This window comes from Lissotriton helveticus, chromosome 8 (genome assembly GCF_964261635.1).
Source record: "Lissotriton helveticus chromosome 8, aLisHel1.1, whole genome shotgun sequence".
In the NCBI taxonomy this organism is placed as follows: domain Eukaryota; kingdom Metazoa; phylum Chordata; class Amphibia; order Caudata; family Salamandridae; genus Lissotriton; species Lissotriton helveticus.
Window position 1 is genome coordinate 1661632735 of NC_136069.1, and position 21755 is coordinate 1661654489.

The 21755-nt window shown below is 48.2% G+C and overlaps 1 protein-coding gene across 3 annotated transcripts in view; it reads right to left on the minus strand.

Annotated features, from left to right (window-relative positions):
- Positions 1-21755, minus strand: part of LOC144773609 (transient receptor potential cation channel subfamily M member 2-like) — a 1291174-nt gene that overhangs the window by 265217 nt on the left and 1004202 nt on the right. For all 3 annotated transcript variants that reach the window (XM_078658751.1, XM_078658750.1, XM_078658752.1), the window contains one exon: positions 18930-19017. In XM_078658751.1, coding sequence (XP_078514877.1) covers positions 18930-19017 — 88 coding nt within the window. The remainder of the gene's footprint in view (positions 1-18929; positions 19018-21755) is intronic.

Sequence of the window (21755 nt, forward strand, 5' to 3'; positions counted from 1 at the left end):
ATGGAAAGAGGGAGTGAAGACCAGGATCGCATAAGTCTTCTACAATCTCTAGCCACGGTAGAAAAGTTCAACATTGCGATTTTATCTATGTCTTCAACGATGGTAAGACCAAGATAACGCACAGAGTGACTCAACTGGGCCCCTGCCACAGGTTCAGGATCATTCCACAGCATCATCTCAGTCTTAGATGCATTAATTTGATATCCAGATATCTCACCAAAGTCATGAGCCAAAGCAATCACCGAAGCGAGAGCAGTACGCAGATCTGAAGAAAAGATGAGAATATCATCTGCGTACAGGGCTACTTTCCTCTCCCATCCCCTGTAGAAAAAAGACTTGATGTTACAATCATCCCTCAGCCGTTGGGCGAAGGGTTCAATATATAAATCAAACAGGAGAGAGGAGAGGGGGCAGCCCTGCTGGGTACCCAGAGTGATGTTGAATGGGTCTGACAATTCTCCATTAACCAGTAAAGAGGCTGAGGGATTCTGGTAGAGGAGACTCACGGCTCTACGAAAACCCTCCCCGATGTTAAATTTACCAAAGACCCCCGACCGGTATGTCCAATTCACCCTGTCGAAGGCCTTGGTGGCATCCAACGTGAGAATAGCCAGGGGAAGGGAGTCCATAGTCGCCATATCAATGGCTCCCACCAGATCATAGGTTAGTTCCAAGAGCTGGCGACCCTTCACAAAACCCCTCTGATCCTGATGCAGGATGCACGGTGCCACCACACCCAATCTACTGGCAAGAACTGACGTAAAAAGCTTGTAATCCGCATTTAAGATGGAAATTTGTCTGTATGAACCGCAACTGGTGGCTGGTTTACCTGGCTTCAAGATTAAAGTAATAGAAGCATCATTCCAAGAATTAGGGGAGACAAACCTGCCTGGAAAATCTGATTATACAACAGGGTTAAAAAGGGAAGAATTATTGGCAACAGGGCCAGATAGACCTCAGAAGGAAGGCCATCTGGGCCCGATGCCTTGCCCTTCTTACTGCCAGAAATAGCACGACTAACCTCTTCCTGCGTAATAGATTTATCTAAGGAAGCCCTCTGTTTCGACGATAGGGAGGGGAGAGGCACCCCCTTCAACCAATCGTCAACTTGCTTCGCCTCAATATGCTTGTCTTCGTGATATATGTTCTGAAAAAAATCACGAAAGGCTCTCCTGATATCGTCATCAGCCGAATATGTCACATCGTCAACCATGATTTGATCTCTATGGTTTCTGACTAGATCGGTTTTAACCTTCCAGGCTAAAAGTTTCCCGGCCCCCTCTCCATATTGAAAGTGGGCCAGCTTACTGGGCTCCCATCTCTGAAGAACCCGTACATTCAAAATTGAGCCCAGTTCCCCTTTTAAGGTGAGTAACTTATTTTGCCATTCTTTTGAGATTTCTGGGGAGGCAGCAGAATGTAGCGAGATATCCTCTTGCACCTTAGCCATATCGGTTTCCAGGGAAGGAACCGCTTCTCTGTAAATCTTCTTTTTATGTGCAGCCTTGTTAGTTATTAGGCCTCGCAAAAAAGCTTTAAATGCATCCCAAACGTAACCTGGGGAAGTGGACCCGATGTTATCAAAAAAAAATTGTGCTTCGATTTTTAGAAAGGTGATGTCGTCAGGAGCCGCGAGTAATGAACGGTCGAACGACCAGGTTCTAGGCGGGTTTTTTAGAAGCCCACCCAGTTCTAAACAGATGGCCGCGTGATCTGATAGATGGAAAGGAAGGTGAGAGATGTTTTGCACCGAGCTAACTAATTGCTGGCTGATCAGGATATAGTCTATTCGTGACTGATGGTGATATTTATAGTTGCGGAATGAAATGCCATGCTGAAGCCCAGATCTTAGTCTCCATATATCAACATAACCAAACTCCTTCTTTTTATCAAGTAGAAAAGCCCTAGTTTTAGAGGGGGTTATCGGTCTATTAGTCGGGGATTTATCCAGTTTAGGATCTAAAACTATATTGAAGTCTCCGGCAAAGATGGTCGGCTCCGGAAAGGAAAGTAGGTGGGAAAACACAGATCTCAAGACTGAAGGGTCGTCTTGGTTGTGCCCATAATAACCCACTATAGTAACTGGAGCCCCTGCAACAGCTACAGGCACAATAAGCCACCTACCCCCTGGGTCCATCAATTTGTCAATTAACCTTGCCTTTAAAGAATTTTTAAAAATAATCACAACCCCTCTAGAATTTACCGATTGTGTAGTGGACACACAGAAGTCGACCCACCTATTTTTTTTAACAACAGAGAGCATCTCTGTCTCAGTGAGATGGGTCTCTTGAAGAACAAGAACCCGAGCGTCTGAATCGCGAAGGTATTGCATTATCCTCCACTTTCTTGGGCTAGTAAGCAGGCCATTTATATTCCAAGAAAGAACTTTTAACTTATTCATAGGGACATCTCGCCCCCCCCTCCCCTGTCCAAAGGCTAAGGCCAGAAACCCCCCACAATATCTACTGTTTACCTTGGGACTTACAACTCTCTTGGGACTTACAACTCCCTCCCCCCCTCCCCCCGGGAAACCCTTGCTCTATCTATCTGGAAGATCCAGAAGATAGCGCCCCTTCTGAGTTCCCATCCTATCTAAACTCGAACTTTAGCCGTGCAAGGGAAAAAAAACGAACCCCATAAAAGAAAACAACGAAGACATAAGTATAAATATATACCATTCCTATTTACTGTTTCACATGGCGCAGATTGAGGGGGAGGCATAAGAGGCAAAGAAGGATATGGAGACTCTATAGCTTTATAGATAGGGGTAGCAGCAAGCGTCTCCACAGGTTTCTCACCCAAAATTAATGAGCCATCCATGATATTAACAACCTCCACCTCAACCTCAGCCTCAACCTCAACCTCAACCTCAACAGAAGCCACACTTATCTCACTGGATTCATTGATGTTAACATCATCAACAGCTTTATCATGCATCATGTTGGCTGTAGTAGTAGTTATGCCTGCAGTAATAGGAGTAACGGGAGCAGTAGGGGTAAGCCCCCTGGGGTTCTAATGATGCCATCAGGTATGGAGCACCTTCAGGAAGTTGCTGGTCTGAAAGGTGCATAACCTGCGGAATCACCTTAAAATAGGACCGTAATGACGGCGTTATCCTCGACCCGGTGCTGTTAGCTGACTTGGTTTTTAGAACCCCTTACTGTTTTACAGGTAAAAGCTCGTTTTGCTTTAACCTCTCCGGATAGATAGGAAGAGACTTTCTTTTTGAGGAGGTAAGCGGAGCTGTCTGACCCAAATCAGGCGTAGAGAGGTTGTTAACACTATGGGGCTCTAGTTCTTGCCCAGACCCAATCACTAGATTTCCAGTGCTTTTAGCCTCTTTACAACTAGGAGCACGCTTCCCCCTCCTTCTGCCTGCCTGCCGATTACAGTGGCCAGGACATGACCTCTGCGACCGGACATCACTTGTTCGTCCAGAACTTTGTAAAAGGCCTGACACCAGAAGTCTCGCAAAAACTGCAGACTAGTGAAAGTAGTTGGGCTGCCTCCAAACCCGCGGCTATCCTTCAGATGGCTCAATACTACGAACGGCAAAAGAACGAGAACGATAGGGCGACTGAGAAAAAGAAAAAGGACTTGAAAGAACGAGTGATGATTGCTCAATTGCAAGGAGTGACGACAGGAAGGGAACAGTATAGAGGAAACTACCAGTCAATGGCTCCTAGAAATCCACCCCCAAGAGACCGCACACCCGCACCCGGCGCTCCACGAACAGACCTCGATGAGAACCAGTGTGCGTTTTGCCAAGGATATGGGCATTGGAAGTCCCAGTGCCCGATCCTGCTAGAAATGTACAAAAATAGGGACGCAAAAGACGTAGCGGGTGGGCCGAAAAATAGAGGACAGGGACGAGGGCACGCAAACGACGCCAGCAATGACAGATCAGGCAGACCGAACACTTTTGACCACCCCCGACAGAACCAATGCCAGCAGACTGACTGTGACGATGCCCGCGACTTTGCATAGGACTGCCTAGGGCAAGGGAGGGATCCAGTCGAGCTCTATGTTGACCAGCAAGGTCCTTATGTCACCGCTAAGGTCCTAGGTACGAAGTCTCCATTTCTGGTAGACACTGGCGCGACACGTAGTGCGTTATCTAAACGACTGATTCCAAGGGCACCCTTGTCTGGCTCACACATAACATCAATAGGCTTTGATGGAACGCCCTCCACTAACCCCTTATCCGCACCGGTTTCCTTCGCCTTGGACAGTAACCCCACTGACACGACGTTTCTGCTTTCCTCCAACACCCCCGATGCCACTATGAGACTTGACTTACTGAAGCATTTCCGAGCTACTATCAGGTGTTCACAGGACGGAGTTCGAGTTATTCTGTATGATAACCCGACTTTGCTCAGACCTCATCCCGCACGACACATGTTCTCCATCTCTGACGCTGACGCATCCTTGCTTGACTCTCTGCATCTGCGGGCTAAAACTGACGCTGACGTAGGACGAATGATGATCGACCCCGTGCACATAACTGTTCGCCAAGATGCGATACTCCCAAAACTCCCACAGTATCGGATTTCGACCGACGGTGAGAAGGCATTGGTAATGATAATCTAGTCCCTGATAGAGGCAGGAGTGGTAGAAGAAGTAGTCAGCAATATTTGCAACAGCCCTATCCTACCCATTGTGAAGAAGCAGGGCGAGGGAGATGAGAAAGCGTACCGCTTCATCATCGACCTTCGAGAGGTCAACAAGGTAGTTGTACCTCAGTACCCCGTAGTTTCAGATATCGCCACCATTCTGACCCTGATTCCTTCCACAGCCACCACCTTCACTGTAATAGACCTCAAGAACGCTTTCTTCTCCATCCCCATCCACCCAGACAGCCGCTACCTTTTCGGCTTCACGTTAAAATCCCGCTCATATAGATTTTGTAGAGCTCCCCAAGGTTACACAGAAAGTCCCAGCATCTATAGCCAGGCCCTCAAGAGACAGCTGGACGCCGTTCAGCTACCGGAGGGAGTGGTGTTGATACAGTACGTAGATGACATCTTTTGGTGGCCGACACCACTCCACTTGCAGTCACAGCCACCATCCAACTCTTGCACTTCCTTGCGGAAAATGGCCACAAGGTCTCCAAGAGAAAGTTGCAATTCTGCCAACCCCAGGTCACCTACCTAGGCCACCTCTTGTCCAAAGACGGGAGAAAGCTTACACCCGATCGAATTCAGGCCATTCTAGAAACCCCTGTCCCAAAGACCCATAAACAAGTCCGCTCCCTGGTAGGACTCACCTCCTGCCGGCAGTGGTTGCCAAATTTCAGTCTCATTGTAAAGCCACTACTTTCCCTACTAGCCAAAGATGTCCCTTTCCCACTCCCTTGGACCCCCGAATGCCAATCTGCCTTCAAAGAACTTCGAGACGCCCTTTGTTCTGCACCAGTCCTAGGAACCCCTGATTACACCAAGCCCTTCTCTCTCTACACTCACGAAAGGGAGGGGTGCGCTTTGTCTGTCCTGACTCAAACTATTGGCCCCAAGCAACGACCATGTGCCTATTTCTCTGCCACCCTTGACCCCGTAGCGAGAGCCTTGCCTGCCTGCCTTCGAGCCGTAGCTGCCGCTGCTGTCTCTATCCGACAAAAAGAGGGGATCGTACTATCGAATTCCCTCACGGTATTGGTGCCCCATGCTGTTGACACCCTCCTAAACCAGACTAAGACGCAACACCTGACTAGCGCACGACTGACTGGATACGAACTGACTCTGCTTGCACCCCACATCACGCTGAAAAGATGCACCACACTGAACCCAGCCACCTTGTTGCCTCTGCCCGAAAACGACCCAAATGTCCCCCCTATACATGACTGTGTGACCCTCACAGACGAACAGACTAGGAGTAGAGTTGACCTCCGAGACACCGCCTTCACAGACCCTGACGGAGAGCTATGGGTATACGGCTCTTGCATCAAACTCTGACGGCACCACCTCAGCTGCCTATGCAGTAACGACAGCCCGAACAGTAATTGAGACAGCCCGCATCACACAACGATCCGCACAGGCGGCAGAACTGATTGCCCTCACACGAGCATGTATTATAGCGACAGGGACCACGGCAAACATTTACACGGACAGCCAGTACGCCTTTGGAGTGGTTCACCATTTTGGACTCTTGTGGAGAGAAAGGGGATTCCTGACGTCCCACGGCACGCCCATCCTCCACAGAGATCTAGTCTCCGCCCTGATTGAAGCAGTTCTCCTCCCCAAACGATTAGCCGTAATCAAGTGCCAGGCACACAGGAAGGTGACAGACTTAGTCGGACAGGGAAACGCACTGGCCGACATCACTGCTCGAACCACAGCCGAAAATAGGACGACGACTCACATGTACGTGACTAGGTCACAAGCTGAAAAATGGACGGACGCTAGGGAGACTATTAGGGACATCCAGATGGCCAGCTCACCACACGAATTGACTGAATGGGCACGGGTGGGATTGAAAGACGATGAAGGCTGCTGGCGGACAAAGGACACTAACAAATGGTTGCTACCCAACTCGTACCTGACCCCCATACTGACTATGGCTCACTCCCCTGCACACATAGGATCTGCCCCTATGATCAAACTCATCTCTAGGCTTTCCTGTTTTCAGTTTCTATTTTTGGTAAATTCTGGTGTTTTTTTTTCAGTGTTTTCAATATCTTAAAAAACAGTTGTCAGTGGTTACACATTTTCGCGCCACTAAAAACAACAGAAAAAGTGTTTTTCCGGTGTTTATGGAATGTTTTGCTCTTATTATTGCTTGATTTCTGCACTGAAAGAACATGGTATATAGACAATATACTTATAGTGTATATGAGGTCCAAATAGATTTTTGAAAATTAATCTTATTGTAGTACACCATACAATACTTCTTCAGTGAGTCTTTGGGTCATGTGCGCTCGCTCTTTCCTTCCCATGTAAACTTCTGTGAAAAGGCCCTCTCAGCATTCATTGCCCATTGGGCTGAGAACCATCAGCTAAGGGACACAGTTCGAATGACTCTTTCTTTGGTGCCACATAAAGCACGGAATGATAAATATTTGCGTTTTAGTTCCTATGCATTAGAAACCAGTGCACCAGAATGGACTAAAAAGTCAAAAGCATCCCTCATTAACTCTTAAGATTGTAAAGATTCGTTCAGCATACCATCTAACAGGTGGCAAAGATCTACTACAGGGAATCACTTCAGCTCGGAATCAATTTTGACAGGTCATCACACAACTTTTTTTATATACGTAGCTGAATCACTGAAAATACAAACAATATCACTCCAATCTTTGTTGAACTTGGAAAGAACCTTTTTTGCAGAGCATTACAAGTGACACTGCGTTCCATGTTTTCCAAAAGTCTGATGTCATGTTTTCACCACTATCCCAGATGCTTGGTGATATATATACTTGTCACTATACCTTGCATTGAATGTTTAAAGCCTGAGGTGTTGCAATTCACCTACTATCAATACTGTCCCACTAGAAACTATGGTCTAAGGGTTTTTACCCATTCTCTGTGGGTAAATGTGATGACACCTATTAGGACAGATTTTTATGAAACCAGCCATTTTACCTATCGGTGAAAGAATCTAATGCAGCCAAAGTACCAAATATGAGGTTGATATTTCCTGATTCTCTATAGTTTATAAAATAATTAAACTAGACCTAAAACATGAAACTAAACACTGCATCTTTAGACCAAAGGCCACAAAACTGAAAAAGTAAAAGGAAGAAGAAACAATATTTTAGTGGCATTCCTAAAGAACAAAACTCAAGCAGAATAATGTTAGCCAGTCTTTCTTACTGCTACTTGTATAACAAAGTTACATTGTATTGACCCCTTCAGGAAGAAAAAAATGACTTTCACTCTCTTTTTCCTTTCTTTGAATGGCATTTAGTTTGTGGTTGTCCTGGTGTTTTTTCAGTGTTTATATGTTTTCACCGGTGAGGGCTATTTTTCTTTCAGTGGGGTTTTATCAGTTATTATAGGTTTAAACCTAAAACCCCAGAGCCTACTCATCTCCAAGGTCTGGCACAACGACAAAATCCCCGACTCAGCCAGACGCCTGATCCAGCAATGCCTTATCTGCCTGCAACACAACCCTGGGAAAGGAACTGTGGTACCCCGGGGAGGGTTTGGGGTCCCCGACCATCCTTTTGAGGTCCTCCAGATGGACTACATCCAACTACAAAGATGCCAAAGCCTGAAGTATGTATTAGTCATTGTGTGTGCCTTCAGCAAATGGGTAGAAGCCTATCCAACCCGTGATAACACTGCCATGACCACTGCCAAGGTTCTACTGAAAGAGTTTTTCCCTCGCTACGGTCTTTGTCGAATTCTATGGAGCGACAACGGCCCCCACTTCATAGCTGAAGTTATCCAACTAATCTTGAAAGGGTTGGGTGTAAAACAGAGGTTTCACGCAGTCTTTCACCCCCAATCTGCTGGCTTAGTTGAGCAACACAACGCCACACTGAAACTAAAACTGTCGAAGATAGTGGCCACCACAGGACTTAAATGGCCAGATGCCCTCCCACTGGCATTGCTATCGATGCGCTCCACTCCCACTAAGCACCATTTGACCCCCTACGAGGTTGTATTTGGGCGACCGATGAACCTCTGGACTGCCCCTAAACCGACCTCCATTCACGACGTCCCGGATGTCCTACTGTCTGATTACTTGTGCAAATTGACTAAAACATTGTCTGTCATTCATCAGCAGGTGCAGCAGGCCATCCCCGATGCTTCCAGGGGTCCGGGTCACGATATCCAACCGGGGGATTATGTGCTGATCCGAAATTTCCAACGGGCAAAGAGTCTGGAACCCCGGTGGACGGGCCCCTGGCAAGTACTGATCACCACCCGGACGGCTCTTCGAGTGGATGGGAAACAGCACTGGCTGCATGCACACCACTGTAAGAAGGTCTCCCCGACCCTGGCCACGACAGAAAGCGTCAGCACCCAAGAAGAGCTCCTGAACAAAGACCGGCCATCACTGAACAGTTATCCTGATACCGAGGCACTCGAACTTGCAAAATTCTCTGATCCCACTGTGCCATCCAGGGAAGGGTATTTCCTGCGCCGAAAGGAGGGAGCTTCGGCTAAGTAGACCACGGACTAAGTTGAATCTCAGAACGGTAGCCTAAACACAACCAAGGGTTACCCGGAGAGCAGCAAACGAAGTCTACGGTTCTGCCCACTATCGAGCACCTCGAAGATGATGGAAGCGCCAGATAAGAAGATGATGGAAGCAACCGGAAATACCCACTACAGGAACCCAAAGACTGACAGTATGCACAAATCAAAGACAATTGCCCTTTTCATTGTCCTCCTCTTTTGCCTCCTCCTCATGACTTCCCTTTGGATCGTGGAAGAGAGCGCACCCGCTCATCAGATATTGCTGACCACTGCACAGCCAACCACTATGAAAGAGCATCACCTGATCTCCCTTTCGCCTCAGCTCCGAGAAAGGCGTAAGGAGTTCTGGAACAATTCCTTCGTGCAACTGTTGCACCAACACAACCTTGCCGCCAACGCCACAAACTGCTGGATCTGCGGGTTGCTCCCGCATGCCACCGGACACTCCATCCCTTTCATCCCTTCCCCTTTCTCAGTTCATGGCTCCTGCCTTGCCTGGTTGATCCTCTTGCAAGAGAGCTACAAGGACAACGCCACTTCTGGTCAAACAGTGTCACACTTCTACCATGGGTTCTGGCTGAACAAAACCGGGAGGACATCTGCTCCCTTTTGTCCTTTGACCTCTGGTTCCTCCTTCCGTATGGACATCCCTGCCAAGGAATGAGTTGAAATGCAGGTGTTCCATAATCCAGCCAGACCCACCTTCTCCTACCTACAGAAACGAACTGCTGCCACTCTGACTGTGGCTCTGTCTGTTATCAATGTCACGTGCCTCGTGTGCCTCGAAGGCCTGGGAACACAGCTGGTGGGTCACAGTTCCTGCCACATCACCAGAACATTGGACTCAATTGATCCCCCCTCCTTTGTTGCTTCTCCGAATATGTACTTTGTTTGTGGCACCAAAGCTTACACTTGGCTTCCAAAAGGTTGGGGGGGTACTTGCTACATCGCCTTCATTCTCCCTCCAACGTACGTGGCCCCAGCAAACCATCACCGGCAGAAGCGCGCAAGAGACATTGAACAAGCCGACTCCACCGGAGCACAGTTCCTGGATGCAGTGAAGGGACTTGTTCCTCTGTGGGGCCCAATGGCAAACAGCCGCGCCATCCGACACCTGACCCAGGCAGTAGAAACGACCATGAACATCACGGCTGGCATCCTCACTAACAATACGGCCCAGCTTCAGGCAGTCCGCCTGGTGGCTCTTCAGAACCGCCTTGTTCTAGATGTGGTTCTAGCTGACCGTGGAGGAGCATGCCGCATCATTGGATCCAGTTGTTGCACCTACGTGCCAGATAACTCGCCCTCAGTCTACAAAGCAATCGAGCACCTCCACAGACTTTCCTCAGAGGTTCACCAGGAGCAAGAAGGAGCTGGTTTTGGGGTACTTTGAAGGACTGGGGATGGAGGTTGTTTACATTTATATTGATACCGGTTGTGGTACTGTGTGGGTGTTGCCTAGGTATTCAATGCTTGCCACCTTTGTGTTCACTCATTACTAACTACATGTGCCCTAAGACTCCGAATTTCGAAGCTGAACGTATGAAAGCTTTGTATGATATCGAAATACGTAATATAATGGGGATAGACATAAATTGACAAGCTGGCTAGATATGTTGAAAAGGGAGGACTGTTAAAATCTGGATCGAGGCGTAAACATTATCGGCGCCATCTTGTCCTTTTCAGATCCATACGTGCGCGTAAGCAGCAACCATTTTTGATTGCCACGGCCTCTCTGCCCACTCCCGATAGCCAGCGTCTCTCTCTCCCCCTCACTCCCCGGCCTCGCGAGCATCCCCGACAACCCCCGGTCTCTCCTGCTTGGGTCATAAACGCACTTCCAGCGCGACCCTGTCTCCGAGCCACATCCCGTGCTGAACCCCCCTCACTCTTTCATCTCATTCATAGAACAGGCCCTTTTGATAACCTCTTCCTCCCTGCCCGATTGTCCGGCCTGACCCCAGGCCATCACATAGCTCAACAGATGCAGTTTATTGCCCCCTACAGTAGGACCTCGCCCCACATCAAAGGAGCGGGGATTAATCAATGCCTTCACACCCCTAGATCCGACCGATCGCCCACATTCCTGTTCCCAGCGGAATGTCCAGCTGCGCGATAGCCATCATGCTGAGATTCGGGTGGGGACCTCTACTGTAGATATGTGTGAGAACAGGCCTGAACCGGGGATTCCAAAGATGCCTTTTGAACTTTAAAGCAATACCACGGATGTCATAAATGTAATAAAGCCATAAACCTGTGTATAAGAGGCCAGGCTTCAGAGATGCGGTTAGAGCACCTCGAAACGATACCTCGTTGTCCGATCTGATGTGTTCTGCTCCGTCGGAAATAAACTCCTGTTTCCTGCCTTCTGTCTCCAGCGCCTGCCTCTTTATTTGGTAACCGCGAGTTGGGTGAGAGGCGGCTAACGCCGGGCAAACCTTGAAAGGGGGTAATCGACCTGATCTGCCTGACCCCTTTTTCTACACCTCATGACTTGTATACACCCAAACCACACCCATCCAGCACAGGCTTCACTGGACACGTGACCCTGCCAATAAAAAAGACCGGTCACCCATGCTCGACGCCATTTTAGAGTTGCTCGCACTGGATGCACTGCAGCCAGTACAGGTACACAGCCAAGGGATGGTGAATTTCGGTCCACTGAGGTAGGGGCATTACAAGTGCTGAGCGGGTGTGCAGCCTGCGGTGATGGTGGTCCCGACACCTCATGTTTTGTGTGCCCTGCTGGACCGCAGTGTAGGCCTGAGTCATGCAACAGGGGGGGCCTACAGCCACGTGCGTGGCCTCACTGGTCACTCAGTCAGTGGCACCGCAAGGACTGAGCGGGTGAGCAACCTTCGATGATGGATGCACTACGATGTCCTCTGCCATGGCAATATCAAGACTCCGCACCAAATGTGAGACTTGTTGGCTTGCGGGGCTGCATGATGTGGAGGGTGCTCTGTCCATAAAAAAGGTGAGCAGTGAGGCTTGGGTGTGCAGCGGCAGGCAGATACCTCTGGGCGGCGGGATGGGGTGCAACAGCCTGGATGCACAAAGGGGGCACAGCAATTTAGGCGTACGCAGTCATATACTCTGCCATTACTCCTTATTGCATTTTGAACAAGTTTTCCCAATAACAGGACAGTTTTTAGAGGCGGCTAAATGTCAGTCGCTCCCACATCTGTAGCAAAGTAGTTGAGCATTTCTTTTTTCATACTTTGTACCCTTAATTCACCATCAAATGTTGACAAAATTTTCTTTCTCTTTTTTTTTAAGGAGGTACGGTGTGTTGGGAGCATTGATGCATGCAGACACGAGCATGACATTCCGCTCGTGGCTGGCTCGCGTCGCTTTTGGAATGTTACGTTTTGAATGTGAGAAGGTTGGGAGGTAGAAGTTAACAGGGGGTTGAGTCATTCTTGATTTATACTTGCTGCTTACAAGAAGTGTTCTGAGGATCAAACCACATCAAGAGAATTACCGTCTCTGTCTTTTCATTCCTGCATACTGGACTTTCCTACAATTACTAATTCTGTACTATGTTTCAGATGTGGGAGCTTGAGGGTGCATTATATGTCCCTGCCCGTGGTTGGAGACCCACCAGTGACAGAAAGGTGAGCTGCAAAGACTTTCTCCAGTGTCACTCTCTCTCTCACTCTATCTCTCTCCTTTGATGTATGCATGATGCACATTCTTATCTTACTTTTTGTATAGCAGGCCTGCGATGATGCGTGGCCATCCTGCAATCAACACTCAACCTAAATTGTGAAGTCGGTTTCGCTGTGTGTACACAATGGGTGAGGAGGTTGCTTCGGCATGTGATAGAACCTCTTCGACACACACCGGGGGCGAAAGATGAGCAAAGAGGCTAGTTTGCGCAGCAGCAGACAGTCACCTCCGGGTAGTGGGAGTGGTTGGGGTGCAGCAGCCTTGGTGTGCAGCAGCAGGCAGTCCGCTCCGGGTAGTGAGTGCATATGGGGTGCAGCAGCTCAGGTGCGCAGCGGCTGTCATACACCTCTGGGTAGTGGAAGTGGATGGGCCACAGCAGACTGGGGGCCATAATATCAAGAACGGCGATAACATCGCCGCTTTGGTGGCAGGAAATTGCCGCTATATTGGCGACAAGGGGCTTGATAATATGCCCTTGAGATTTCCCATAGAAGCCCAGGTTCTGGTGTGAAGGACATCAAACCTGGGCTTCTATGGGAATTCACAAGGGAATATTATCAAGCCCCTTATCGCCGCTTTATTGGCAGTTTCCTGCCGCTAAAGCGGCGATAATGTTATTGCCGTTCTTGATAATATGGCCTGGGAGCGCAGCGGCTGTTAGACACCTCTGGGCAGTGGAAGTGAATGGAATGAAGCAGCCTGGGTGTGCAGAGGCGGGCAGACACACAATCTTATCTTCCTTTTTGTCTAATAGGCTGTGATGCACGAATTGACATCCCCGCCCCCACCATCACAAAACTCCCACCACTCAGTGCCACCAGAGCTGAACACATGTCCAACCTGTGATGATGCGTGGCCATTCTGACAATCAACACCCAATCTTAATTGTGAGCTCTCCTGTACCGCATGTACGCAACGCCTGAGAAGGTTGCATTGGCACGTGGTGCACCCTCTTACACACACGCTGGTGGCGGAAGGTGAGCAGAGAGGCCTCTTTCCGCTGCAAATGGCAGTCACCTCTGGGCGGTGGGGAGTGGATAGTGTACAGCAGCCTGGGTGCACAAGAGCGTACACACACCTCTCAGCAGTGGGAGTGGATAGGGTGCAGCAGCCTGAGTGCGCAGCGGCGAAACAGAGAATTACGCGTTTGCATTTGTATGTACTCTGCAATTACTAATTCTATGCCATCTTTCAGATGGCTAAACTTGAGGGTGCACTATGTCCCGGCACGTGGTTGGACACACACCGGTGGCCGAAAGGTGAGCTGCGAAGATTTTCTCTCGCTCTCACACACAGTTTCTCGTTCTCTCTTCCTCACACTCTTCCCTTCCCTCTCCCTCTCTCTTCCTCACACTCTTCCCTTCCCTCTCCCTCTCTCTTCCTCACACTCTTCCCTCCCCCTCCCCCCTTCCCCTCCCCCTCCCCCTCCCCCTCCCCCACTCTTCCTCTCTCTCACTCTTCCTCTCTCTCACTCTTCCTCTCTCTCACTCTTCCTCTCTCTCACTCTTCCTCTCTCTCACTCTTCCTCTCTCTCACTCTTCCTCTCTCTCACTCTTCCTCTCTCTCACTCTTCCTCTCTCACTCTTCCCCTCTCTCACTCTTCCTCTCTCTCACTCTTCCCCTCTCTCACTCTTCCCCTCTCTCACTCTTCCCCTCTCTCACTCTTCCCCTCTCTCACTCTTCCCCTCTCTCACTCTTCCCCTCTCTCACTCTTCCCCTCTCACTCTTCCCCTCTCACTCTTCCCCTCTCACTCTTCCTCTCTCACTCTTCCTCTCTCACTCTTCCTCTCTCACTCTTCCCCTCTCTCACTCTTCCCCTCTCTCACTCTTCCCCTCTCTCACTCTTCCCCTCTCTCACTCTTCCCCTCTCTCACTCTTCCCCTCTCTCACTCTTCCCCCTCTCTCACTCTTCCCCTCTCTCACTCTTCCCCTCTCTCACTCTTCCCCTCTCTCACTCTTCCCCTCTCTCACTCTTCCCCTCTCTCACTCTTCCCCTCTCTCACTCTTCCCCTCTCTCACTCTTCCCCTCTCTCACTCTCCCTCTCTCACTCTCCCTCTCTCACTCTCCCTCTCTCACTCTCCCTCTCTCACTCTCCCTCTCTCACTCTCCCTCTCTCACTCTCCCTCTCTCACTCTCCCTCTCTCACTCTCCCTCTCTCACTCTCCCTCTCTCACTCCTTCTCACACTGTTTCTCTTTCTCTCTTCCTTGTATCTCTTTCTCTCTCACGTTCTCTTTCCCTGGATTCCTCTCTCTCTCTCTCACTCTCTCTCTCCCTCTCCCACTTTCTCTTTCTCTCTTCCTTGTATCTCACTCTTCTTCTCTTTCTCTCTCCTTTGCAGGATGCATAACGCACCATCTTATCTTTCTTTTTGTCTTGCAGGCTGTGATTCACAAATTGTCGAGGGATGACACGCTATGCTGTGCATAGTTTTATTTATTGTTGTTTTGTTAAAATGTTTTATATGTAAATCCATACATGACTAAGATTCGTATTTGTTCAACCTCACAAGCATCTTTTTTATTATAATTGTGCAACATCAGCCGATTTGTTAGGTTCCAGTTTTCAGAAGATTCCCGTTACATTTGTTTGTGGGGGGTGGGGATGAAGGGGGATGGCAGACAAGGATCTGCTGCTGGGGGATGTAGGAGCGGTGTTGGGTGTCCACCTGCATGATCGTTGCCTCCTTTGCATCTGTTCTCAGAGACTTGCGAGCGGGTGGGCTGGCTCGTAGATGAAGAGCTGCGAGCTAACTCCAAGAGAGCGCCGCGGCCCGTCAGTTTGCAGATTTAGACCTGCGGACCAGCTCGCAGAGAAACACCTGCGAGCAGACTAGTATAGGGAAAGGTGCGGGCCATTGGCTTCCAAAGGGATAGCTGCGGAACAGTAATGTGGGGATAGGGAGCGTGAAGGGGGTATATCGCAGAGAGAGACCTGCGGTATATTTTTAGTCTTGGCTTCACAGATACAAATGCGGGCCCGAGAAGTCACACCGGAAGAGCTGCAAGCCCACCAGTGGTTCGCAGAGGGAGACTTGCGGGCCCAAGAAGGTTGTTGGGGGTATGCTGGTGATAATTGCAGCTTCTTTTACCTCTATTAGCTGCCTGCCCTTGGTTTCTATAAGCGCTGGGATGCCCCTGGGTAACCGTGCGCGGTACAAGATTCAATAATAATAATAATAATAATGTGGAAAAAGGGTGCGTTACCTGCTGATGTAGGTAGAGACAGCGTGAAAGTGGTATCTCGCACAGACAGAGCGCCGGTAAGTTTTCAGAATTGCTTCGGAGAGATGCGAGCTGACGGACTGAATCACAAAATGGCTTTTCAATGCTCATAGTGTGACTTATCAACAGTTCGCACCCAGGCTTGCAGAGGGACAGCTGCGGTCCGTGGGCTCGACTCGCAGAGGTAGAACTACGGGCCGTCGCGCCCAAAGGAACTGCAGCGTACTAGCTCGCAGAGGTAGAGGCACAGCAGTGTACTAGTTCGCAAAGCGAGAGTTGCGAGCCGACGGACTTGCTTCTAAAGGCATAGCTGCAAAGTGGTCATGTTGGGCAGAGGGAGCGTAAAGGGGGTATCTCGCAGAGAGAGTCCTGCAGTATTTTTCCAGTCTCGGCTTCACAGATACAACTGCGGGCCCGAGAAGTCGCACCGGAAGAGCTGCGAGCCCACCAGTGGTTCGCGGAGTGAGACTTGCGGGCCCAAGAAGGTTGTTGGGGTATGCTCGTGAGGTGGGAAGAGGGTGTGTTACCTGCTGATGTGGGGAGAGGCAGCGTGAAACGGGTATCTTGCACAGACAGAGCTTAGGTATGTTTTCAGAGTTGTCTCGGACAAATGCGAGATGTCGGACTGAATCACAAAATGGCTTTTCAATGCTCATATAGCGTGACTTAACAGTTCGCACCCAGGCTTGAAAGAGGGACAGCTGCGGCCCGTGGGCTCGACTCGCAGAGAGAGAAATATGGGCTGTCCACTCCCAAAGGAACAGCAGCGTAGTAGCTCGCAGAGGTAGAGGAACATCAGCTTACTAGCTCGAAAAGGTTGAGAGCTGCGAGCAGACGGACTGGGTTCTAAAGGCATAGCTATGAAGTGGTGATGTTGGTCAGAGGGAGCATGAAAGGGTTGTCTCGCTCAGACAGAGCTCCGGTATATTAAATTGCCCCCAGGACCTTATTCTTATATTTTCACTCTATGCGAGGCACAAAATGGCTGCTAACACTTCCTGGTTTGAAGTGTTAGCACCAATCAGAGGACACTTCCTTGTTTGAAGTCTTAGCAGCTAATCAGAGGCAAGCTTGTGCTCGGGAGTAAAGCTTCGCCCACATATATATATATTTGTTTCCTTTAATATCTCAAAAACTACTGAATGGATTTACACCATTTCAACAAAAGCGCACTTTCTGGACCAAGAACTTTCTCCCTGCCAAATTTGGCGTAATTCCATTCAGCAGTTTGACCTGTAGCCTGGTCTAAAGTTTCCTATGGAAAATGCATTGAGAAAACACGTTTTGTGACCCCCTTTGATCAAGGGGGGGATGAGAAAAATCACCCCCAAACTTTAAAAATAGGAGCTGATCAAAAAAGAGAACATTTTTGTAAAATTTCGGAAAGATTTGCAAACGACATCAAAGTTATAAGCACATGGAGAGCTCCAGGAGGGGGGCCGTGCAACCCCTCTCCCAACATGAGTGAAACCCCCGGGCTGCAGGGACCCCAGTGGGCCCCTGCGACCCCTGCGAGCCCCCGCTAATATTTTTTAAGAAATGCCCCCGGAATCTAGCCCACCCAGGGGCCTCATTAAAATAAAACGCGGGAAACTGCTACCCCAGCGCGAATTGCGCCAATATGCATATATATATTTTTTATGCATTTTTGGGCCCTGGGGTTCCTTCTGAGACCCCCTGAGCAGGCCTAGGGGGTCAGGGTGTTTCTACCCTGCCCCCTTCTCTTGTTTTATACCTATGTTTCTCTGTTTTCTGGTGACTCGCTTCTACTGAGTCACAAGATGGCTCCCAACACTTCCTAGTTTGGAGTGTTGGCAGCTAATCACAGGGAAGTACGTGCTCCGGACTTAGGCTCCGCCCAAATATCAAAACTTTCATTTTTCAATTTTCTCAGCAACTACTGAACGGATTTACACCATTTTAAAAAAAGGTTGATTTCTAATCCGCGCACTACCTTTTCAAATTTGGGGTAATTCTGTTCAGTAGTTTCGGCTGTAGGCTTGCACAAAATTTCCCAAGGCAAATTAATTTTTGACTTGTTTTTTTGATTTTCTCAAAAACTACTCAACGGATTTACACCATTTTAAAAAAAGGTCGGTTTATGAACCAAGCTCTACCTTTTTGCCAAATTTGGGGTAATTCCATTCAGCAGTTCGGGCTGTAGCTCTTCGCAAAATTTCCTATGGAAATTAACATGGAGAAAACGCGTTTTGGGAACCCCCCTTTTCTCTCAGCCCCCGCTTGACGAATCACCCCCAAACTTTCAGGATAAGAGCTGACCAGGATAGACTTTTTTGGGGAGAATTTCACAAATATTTGTCAAACAACGCTAAAGTTATTAGCGCATCAAATAAATGCTTTTCCTATGGAAACTAGGTTCTAACTATAACTACCTACTGGCGACCACCTGTAGGTAATATATCTTAAAATTACGTGGATGTGGAGTTAAGAATACTAAATGTATACTTACCTATTTGCACTTATCTGAGCTCAAGGGCAACTACCGTGCAAGCCTCAAAATACGTGACCTGCCTGTGGTGGATTTAATAGTGCACCTTCCGCAGTCCTCTAGCACGTGTAAACCCACATTTTCTGTCAGTCAGGTACAGTGAGAGGAGAACCACTGACATGTTTGGTTAAAAAGGTGTAGGAGATTTTGGACTTGAACAGTACACTTGTTAAAAACGCAGAGCCTAGTCCTCTAAGCCAGGTCCCCTTCTTAAATTTCACTACATATATGTTCATAACTAACTTACAAAAGCAGCTAAAACTGAAATTGTAGGTGCACATGGGAAAGACAAGACCTGTGGAAAGATGAGAATGATTAGTTCAACTAATCCATTCCCGAGTCATTTATTGATGAACATTAAAAGCATCAATGGTACATCACCTGCTCTTCTAGCAGCACCATCCTCTGTTCCATTGCCCTGGCACGACTTTCATGTTCAAACTCCAGTAGTTTAACTACTGCATCAACTCTAGAAAGAGAAAAGAGGCAATAAATAACCAGAGGCCTAGAGGCAATTATGATGCGAACATGGAAGAGAATTAAGAGTGTAAGAGTAAGCCATGTCATTAGCACTGTACCGATCCTAAAGAGATGAATGATGGTTAAAGGAAGAAGGTAACTACACCAATGGCATAATCATTCAGCCAAATCGATAGAAAGGGAAGAGTTAAAACCAATACTGTAAGTGCTTACAACTCGGTCAACCCCTCAGAGAAGAAAATAGGTAAAAGTAAGCAATACCATAACCTTTCTGCAACACTAAATAAAAAGAAGGGGGTAAGAAAAAGCAACATCACAACCACGCTACCAGCCACAACCCCTCTGCCAACCTAATCAGAAATATAATTCCCAGAATAACACAAAACACACAGAAGATTAATACCCTGCAGTCAAATAGCACCTGGAAAAAGATGAGATAACAACTTATCCTAAAGTTAAATACTCGGTGGATGGAAATGTTAAACTCTGTCTAAAAGACTAAATAAAGTGACAACCCAGAATTATCTTGCTGTGTTCCAAAGTGAACAGTGTGAGGACCTTGGTATGTGTTTTTATAGGGTTTTATTTATTTATTTGTATTCATTGCTTAACCTCATAGCTGCTACGGAACGTCCAGCTCCAGTGCTGGACGTTCCATTGCGCAGGTGCTGTTCGAACGGCCAACGGCATCACTACGGAGGTAGTGGTGCCGTCGGCCAGGTGAACGTGCGCAGCACTTAAGGGGTTAAGTGCTTTATGTTGATAGAACCATATAAACCTCATTAATTACACGTTAGTACATAAAAGCATTGTAAATGTTAATCAAATATAAACATCAATGTTTATGATGACAAGGAGAGAGCTCAATTCAATTGAAAAGAGGGACCATGGCTGACAATTCCCTAAGCCTACTTGCGGCTTCTCTGAAGTCATGACAGACCTCCTAGTATAAAACCCTGCATCTTCCAGGAGAGAGGGAGGGCTCTTGAGGAGTTCCGGCCCAAACAATTTTAACCCTGCAGGGTGGTTGAAAGGAGACTATACAGCACACTGAAAAGAACAGCGAAATAAATATGACCATCAAGGCAGAACCCCACGTGGTCTTGTGAGGTGCACCCATCGATCACTCTAAACTAGAAGAACAAGTTACTTACCTTTTGTAACTCTTTTTCTGGCAGAAACTCAATACCGCAGATTGCTCATCTTAGAATATTCCCCAGGCATCAGACTGGATCCGGAAAATCTTGAGCAATATTTATGTGATTCAGTAGATGGTCCTGAGCAGCTCCACATCGACTTCATCTGTGGCAGACATGATGTGCACAGTGCCTATATACGTGAGCTGACATCAGTTTATTTCATGACTGTTTAGTGCACCAAAAACACAGAGCCACAACTAAATGATGGTTGACAAATGAGCAGGAGCTTGTGGGTGAGAAGCCCCTTTTGCAGAGCAGGAAGATGGTCAGTGAGGAATCTGCGGTTAGGGAGTGTCTCTACCAGAAAAAGCGTTACAGAAGGAAAGTAACTTGTTCTTTTGCTAGAGGCTTTTAACCAAAGGTTCCTCACCTTAGCATAGATACCCAAGCAATACCTCAGATAAGGTCGTTTATACGAACTATCTCAAAACAGGAAATCCTGGAGGACTGAGGGGGTAAAATGCCTATAGCGACGGACCTGACCTTCCAAGCAGAACTTTGTGAACGTGTGAAGTGAAACTGACGTAGCAGCTTGACAGATGTCCATGACAGGTACTCTGTCTGCTAACGCAGTAGTAGCCCCGGTGGAATGGGCCTGCAAGACCTCAAGGGGCTGCTTCTTGGATACTGCACAGCAGATCTTTATGTAAAGTACAATCCATCAAGAGAGAGTACTCTGCTGTACGGTCCTGCCTTTTTTCATCCCAGGGAATACGAAAGAGCCGATTGGCTACCCAGTGGTCTTTTGTATGTTCAATGCAAAAAGACAAAGTGCTTTTTGGATCTAGATGGTGGAGATTCTCCTTTTCCTAAGAAAGTTGAGGTAAAGGGAAAAATGAGTCACCACATTCGGTAATCGCAAGTTAGAAGAACCAGTTTGAAGCTCCTTTGGCCTGCAGGGCCGGCACTTCCTTATGGAGCATGAGGAGAGGGTCCTCCGTCAGTGGTTCTGAGGACAGTGGGAAGGTAGGTGGGGCTTCCAGAAACAGATGGCAGAACCCAACTTCATGATTTGGAGCAACCACTTGTCGGTAGTTATGGCATGCGTTGTGGCAGGTGTTGCCTGATCCTGCCGCTAATGGGATGGGTATGCTGTGTTTAGGACCCATTGAAGTGGTTTTGAGGCTTTGGCAGTCGAGGGTACGGTTTTTACAGTACACTGGGTGTGGGTTGCATGTCCTTTGTGGTATCTGCATCCCCGGCCACAAAAGGACTGAGAAGGATGTTGGCCTGCATGGAAAGGTTGGAATTGCAGATGTACATGGGATCTCAGCAAGGGCCACCGAAGGGGTGAAAGGAGGTTTGTGGCTGTTGTTAAGAACCCAAGGAGAGAATCTGTTGGTAACTCGATTCTCTTTAAAGCATGTCCAGCTTAGTGCTGAATAGGCGAGAGCCATCAAAGGGCATGTCCATCAGGGAAGATTGCACAGCCCCTGAAAACTTGGTCGATCTCAGCCATACATGGTGGCAGAATGCCACAGTTGAGGCCTTGGACCTGCCTACTGAGTAGGTAGAATCCAATCTGCAA